The 7,290-nt window shown below is 35.4% G+C and overlaps 1 protein-coding gene across 1 annotated transcript; it reads right to left on the minus strand.

The window, feature by feature from the left end:
* Positions 1-545: 545 nt before the first annotated feature.
* Positions 546-3,873, minus strand: LOC127078953 (uncharacterized). The gene is made up of 12 exons (XM_051019363.1): positions 3,586-3,873; positions 3,174-3,491; positions 2,970-3,090; positions 2,557-2,873; positions 2,206-2,463; positions 2,042-2,113; positions 1,666-1,961; positions 1,391-1,573; positions 1,192-1,302; positions 1,036-1,117; positions 851-946; positions 546-566 (listed from the first exon to the last, which is right to left on the minus strand). Exons 1-12 carry the CDS (start codon positions 3,871-3,873, stop codon positions 546-548), a joined length of 2,163 nt encoding a protein of 720 aa, XP_050875320.1.
* Between the last annotated feature and the right edge of the window lie 3,417 nt (positions 3,874-7,290).

Here is a 7,290-nt window from a genome sequence, read left to right on the forward strand (position 1 = left end):
AAAGGTTGTCTATATACCACCTATAGCAGCGCTTTTTACTAAAAAGCGCTCTCTATTGACAACCTATAGCAGCGCTTTTTAGTAAAAAGCGCTCTCTATTGACAACCTATAGCAGCGCTTTTTACTAAAAAGCGCTCTCTATTGACAACCTTTAGCAGCGCTTTTTAGTAAAAAGCGCTCTCTATTGACAACCTTTAGCAGCGCTTTTTACTAAAAAGCGTTGTCTTTTCCTCTAGTAAAATAACAAAACGCTGCCTTCAGTTTAAGCCTACCATTTCAACCTGTAATATTTTTTGGGAATAATCCCATAAACCTGTAAATCAAGCCTCTCTAATTCAAGCATTTGGAGTCATAATCTATCCATGAAAGCAAACCAACACAAGGATAGATAGGCACTGAACACATTTGGAGTCATAATTCAAGCATTTGTAATTTTTTAAAGCAAACCAACACAAGAATGAACACATTAATCTATCCATGAAATTAAAGATATCACTAAAATTATAAAGAACTATACACAAGTCAAAACTAATATGTTATACGGCCTATTTGGAGTCATAACTAATCTGTTAAAAATATAAAGAACTATACACTTGCCAACCAGAAACCATTCTTCATCAAAGTATTCATGTTATTTTGAAACCATTATATACTAAGTAATCTTTTCTCAATAAAATATTGACACAATTCCTCCTTGATTTGTTCCAACTGCAGTCTCGTGTAATGAGCACACTTGTATTCATCAAAGTACTACATAACAAAACATAATATGCATGATTTAGTTAAAAGTAATAAATAATATGAAATATTCGATAAATATTAAAACAAATCCTAAGTTATAAATCCATACCGTGATTGGAATCTCTATTTGATTCATATTAATGATTTCCCTCATAAACCTCATTACAAAGTATCCGCAATCGATACCGTTGCGCTGTAGAGGACACTACATAGAAAAATAAATAAGAATGTATAGTTATCTTTTCTTATCAAGTAGCATCACTATTATAAGCAAAATTGTGAAAATTAAAGTACCTGCACTTTTATCCACGTAATGTTGCTGGATTTAGTACGTGGTACTCGAGCTTGTCTTTGAGATCGGAACACTTTTATTGATCTAACAAAATAAAAACATATATTTAGAACAATCTCACATAAATATACACGAATATTTAGAACAGTCTCACTTACGTATCAACTAATTGCTTCATATCCGGATAATTTGTCCATTCACCATCTATCGAATTCAGAAAATATACCACTTCTTTTAAAGGATCAATAGCAAGCAACAACCAGTGACACCTATAAATTAAAACAAAAGTTTATATGGAAATTTTTTACGTTAAAGAAACAATTAAAGATTAGAATAAACTTAGAATTAAAATCTAACCCTGAATTATACGGCCAAAGATACAAGTTGTTTGTACTGCTGGCCATGAATCTCTTGACTAAGTACTCTCTACATGAATCCGGTTCCCTACAAATTAATGCTTTGTTGACCAGGGAGGAAGACACGAAACGGAATCTGTTTGACAATTGATCATTCCCGCGCATGAAATTGTCATACAAGAACCTTCAATAAAAACATAATAAACATTAGACTATTTTTATTGAAATGTGTAAATAAATTGTTCAAGTAATTAAATAATATATAGATCGGATTACCGGATGTATGTGTGTATAACACCGACGCCTAATTCTTGATGCCGAAAAATATGTTCCAGATCTTCTTTTCCGATTGTTTCAGTGCATGAATAACCAAAGATATCTTCCTCCATATCCAGTGAGCGAATAGCACCAGCTGTTGCCATATCTGATGAGTCAACAAGTGTTTCAAGAGATATCTGGTATCGAGGCACAAAAGCACGTTTTTTTGGCAAAGAAGTCACTGGAAGATCCCTTTTGTTTTTCTGTCGACTACCAATTTTCTGGCTCAGTTGTTGTGACCCTTGAGCAAATACCTATAAATCATATAACATAGGTAAATTATAAAATCATGCATTTTTTGATTCGGATCATATAATTAACACTTTCAATATACCTCTTTTTGTGATGCAACAGACTCGTTGTGCCGCAAAATCCCTTGATCCTTAGATGCGGGTTTTGTAGGCGTCTAAAATTACCATGTAAAAAAAATTAACTTAACGGTTCAGAATTGACATTTGAATACTAAAAGATTCATAGTGGTTTTTGAATTCAACATACCTCATCATCAATGAAAATGAGATCCAAGGGCCATGCAACAAATGATCCTATTGCATCTCGCAGCAATGTTGTCTCTGAAACAATGTCAGGTATCGGTAGCAACGCTTCCTTATCTAATACAACATCAACCGATACTTTAAGGTGTCCATCCGGGAGCGGTCTATGGTGAAGTAAATCTCCCGAAGTGTTGTGCACTTTTCCCTTGCCAACTAGGCGATAAGTCGGTGACGATAAGTATAGCTGACAAGATGAAATGCCCTAAACCAATAATAAATATGTTACTTTTAATGTGTATATATTTCAATTAACATAAATGTGCTATTTTAATTTCAAAATAACATATATAATTACCTCGGGAAATTTATTTTGACAATTGATACTGGCTTTCTCACTAGTTTCTTTCAACTGTGAACTGCACTTTTCCATACACCTATATCTCTCATTATCCTTTTGCAATTGAAGAACTTGCGCTTGTAATGCCTGCAACGTCTCCATCACTTCTTGATTGCTAGGATTTCTTCTCCTTGGATTCTTATACAAGGAAGTTGGAGTACAACCATGCCCTTTACCCCTCACCCGACCGGGATACTCAGGAACATTTAGTGCTCTACTAAGTACGCTCCTGTTCTCCTGGTCCTCAGCTGTGCTTATCGTTGAGATAGGGTCTCCTGAAATTCATTTACATATCGGAAATTATTAGTGGAGATAAAAAATTAATTATATATTATTAAACTTTTGATTTAATTAAAGACACAATGTTCTACTTACACATTCATCATAAATATGTTGAACGTCATCCCTAACAGTTCCATCCTTTCCCACACGAGCTTCTTTCCACAAAACATGTGGCGGAAGTGATGTTGCGTCACTTTTCGTCTCGTCTAACTACGCATTGACACAAATAATAAGATAATCAATTATAACACATTGAGACAATTAATAAGATCGTAGCATTTTTGTATACTTACAATTTTTTCCTCTAAGCGTGCATATCCCAAACGCCCTTTTTTGTATGCATACGTGGGATTTGACGCTCTCTCGCGATTTGTGGCACTCACTTTCTTGAAATTTTCGTCTCTTCTTTGGGCTACAAAAGCAACCCATTCTTCTTCTGTAATGAAGATCGCATACTTCACTGGATATTCCGGATCATATTCAACAAAAAAATTTTCTTTGTCCTTAAGATACTTGTTTGTTAAAAACGTTCTCCACCCTCTGTGTCTTTTTCCGGCCAATTGAAGTATATACTTTTTTCGGATAGTTGTATCTTCAATGTTAAAAGACCTCTACGAAAAAATATTGGAATAGAGTGTGTTAGTATAAGTAATTTAAACACATTATCGTCAATATAAAGAAAATATAAACAATCATATATTGTACCAGTATCTCAGTCCAAATCTTATCTTTAGCGCTACCCAACTCTTTATTACTCCATCTTGTAGCAGTGATTGGAATGTGCATACGAACAAGTGTACCAATGTAGCTTGCCAACTTTGCAGCATTAGACCCAATTAGTTGGTTATCAGCATTCCAATTTACATTATATGTTACTGCTTTATCTCTATCACGAATGATACTCTTCATAATAGTGATGCCTCGTGTAATTTCTTTTTCTGAAGTATCATCAGGAGCATTTGCATCTTGTGAGTTTTCTTGATCACTAGCCATTTAACCTGTAATAAAGAAAAAATATAAAAATGAAATGAAAAATATAAAAATCCATAATCAATAATCCATATATATATTGAATAATATAAAATGACATAGGCTATAATTAAATTTTCTTGAATGACATAGGCTATAATTATACTATTACCTTTTTCAGTAACGTCTCTTTCTTTTCTTGGTAGGAATATGTTCTACTTTTCTTTTAACAACGCGGACGGTTGGATTGATCCAAATACCCTCATTATGATCATTTCTAATACATGATTCATTCTCATTTTGATCATTTATGGTAAAAGATTCAATCTCAACATCAATATCACCTTGATCTCCAATTCTTTCATCAATTACTTTGTTAGATAAAAGCACTATAGACCATTTCGTACTTGTCGGATCAGTGACATAGAATACTTGTTTAGCTTGAGAGGCTAGAATGAAAGGCTCATCTTTGTACCCCACCCTATTAAGATCAACTTGCAAAAATCCTGACTTATCCACTCGTATGCCATTATTATTTTCAACCCACTTGCAACCAAATATAGGAATCTGAAACTTCTCATAATCAAACACCAAAATGCGCTCGATAACCCCAAAATATGACAGATTCGCAAATTTCGGGTTTAAGTCCTTCACACTTGATATGTGCATTGCTTCAGCTACCAAGGTGACACCACTATTTTGCATAGTACTTTTATCATCTTGTTCTTTGGTATAAAATGTGTATCCATTAATTGCGTATGCGCTACAAGAAAACACAACCAAACTTGGACCATATGCTAAACATCTCAACCTTTCTGTTATTGAAGCGGGATCTGAATGATACTTTGAATAAATATGTTCCTTAAACCATGGTATGAAACTTCGATTGTGCTCTCGTACTATCCAATTCTCATTTCTATTCGGATTTAAACCTCGAAGAACACCCTTGTGCATTTCAACATACGGCTCAACCTCAATCTCATTGTGCAGAACATACAAATGCACTTGATCTCGTTCGACCCTTGATACTGTCACAACTTTATTTCCAATTAGCTGTTTACCTTTTTTTTTTCAACAATATGAGATTTGGGGAGTCCAATTGATTGAACATTTGACAAATATTTTGTACAAAACTCAACCGCTTCTTCAACAATGTATCGTTCGGCAATACAACCCTCTGGTCGACTTCGGTTTTTCACATACCCTTTTAATATTTTCATATAACGTTCAGCAGGGTACATCCATCTCATATAAGCTGGTCCGCACAATTGTGTCTCTTTCACAAGATGAACGACTAGATGGACCATTATGTCAAAAAACGAGGGAGGAAAATACATTTCAAGATCACACAAAGTAACAACTATTTCTTTTTGCAATGTTGGTAAGATCGCAGGATCGATCATCTTACTGCAAATTGACTTGAAGAAAAAACACAATTTAGTTATTGCGCTTCTTACTTTTTCTGGCAGAATAGAACGTATACTTATCGGTAGAAAATGTTCCATTATAACATGGCAATCATGCGTCTTTAAACTCTTTAACTTGAGGTCTTTCATAGACACAAGTCTTCTAATATCTGATGAGTAGCCTTCTGGAACTTTAACTTCACTTAGGAACTTACACAATATTTTTTTCTCCTTTCTAGATAGAGTGTAAACAGCAGGTGGTAGATATGTTCGTTTTCCTTTCTTCACGGGTCCCAATTCAGTTCTCATTCCCATGTTTACCATGTCCTTCCTTACATTAAGGCCATCCTTAGACTTTCCTTGTATATTGAGTAACGTACCAATAACACTGTCAAATACATTTTTTTCAATATGCATAACATCGAGGAAATGTCTTACATACAAAGACTTCCAATATGGCAGTTCAAAAAAAATTGACCTTTTCTTCCACCCACTCTTGACAAGTGTATGTGCAAAAGGCTTGCCAAACTTAGTACTTACGTCCTTCACCTTTTCAAAAATTTGATCACCTGTCAACATTGTTGGAGCTCTACCTTCTTCTGTATTTCCATTGAATGCTTTTCTCCACCCACGGTAGTGATGATTAGAATTTAAGAATCTACGATGACCGAGAAAGACATTCTTATGACAAAGGTCCAATCGCATCGTATCGGTTCCGTCTTCACAAACAGGACACGCTTTTTCACCTTTAATGCTGTACCCTGATAGATTTCCGTATGCTGGAAAATCATTAATTGTTCCAAACAACATCGCCCTCAAGTTGAAACTTTCTTTCCTATACCCATCATAAACCTCCACACCGTTCTCCCACAAAAAGTTTAAATCTTCGATTAAGGGTGTCAAGTATACGTCTATGTCATTCCCTGGTTGTTTAGGCCCAGAAATTAACATAGATAACATCATGTACTTACGCTTCATACATAGCCATGGAGGTAGGTTATAAATCATAAGAATCACAGGCCATGTGCTATGCGAGATACTTTGAATACCATGTGGGTTCATTCCATCAGTAGACAATGCCAAGCGAAGGTTTCTTGCTTCTTTTCCAAATTCAGGATAATCATTATCAATTTTCATCCACTGGGGTGAATCTGCCGGATGTCGAAACTTTCCATCAATAATTCTTTCATCTGCATGCCAAGTCAAGTGTCTTGAATCGGTTTCACTACGATACATGCGTCTAAATCTCGGAATTATAGGAAAATACCATAAGACTTTTGCTGGAGATAACTTTTTCTTATATCGAGGGGCACCACATTTAGGACACTCATTTAACGATGCATACTCGTTTCGAAACAAAACGCAATCGTTTGAACAGGCATGTATCTTATCATAACTCATGCCAATAGAGCACAACATCTTTTTGGCCTCATACGTTCGATTGGGAAGAACATTATCCTCTGGTAGTATATCTTTCATAAGAGCTAATAACTCTGTGAAACTTTTATCCGACCATCCATTGCCCGCCTTTAAGTTGTACAACTTTAATAACGCAGACAATCTTGTGAATTTTGTACAACCATTATACAACGGTTTCTCTGCATCGCTTACCAACCTCTCGAACATTTTGGGACAGTCCTTAAGATCTTCTTCAAGCGCTTCTGCAATCTCTTCGACTCGATCATAATCATATGTATCTGTGCAATCGTCGTTTGAAGCATAGGTCGTATTATACCCCGATTCAACATTCTCGTTACTTTTCTCACCATGCAAATTCCAACATGTATAACTTCTATCAATTCCATACCATAGTAAATGCGATGCCAACTGAACCGCGTCAACCTGACTCCCATAACAGCAACTCAAGCAAGGACATGTCATTCGATTGGGGTCTTTGGCGTGCGCAATAGCAAACTTAACAAATTTCGATACCCCATTCTCGTACTCTTTCGACAATCGATTGGAATACATCCATGTCTTATCCATGGTTTTAACGCAAAGTAATTAGGGTACAAAACGGTATAACGCAATGAGA

The sequence above is a fragment of the Lathyrus oleraceus genome, chromosome 5, assembly GCF_024323335.1.
Source record: "Lathyrus oleraceus cultivar Zhongwan6 chromosome 5, CAAS_Psat_ZW6_1.0, whole genome shotgun sequence".
In the NCBI taxonomy this organism is placed as follows: Eukaryota; Viridiplantae; Streptophyta; class Magnoliopsida; order Fabales; family Fabaceae; genus Lathyrus; species Lathyrus oleraceus.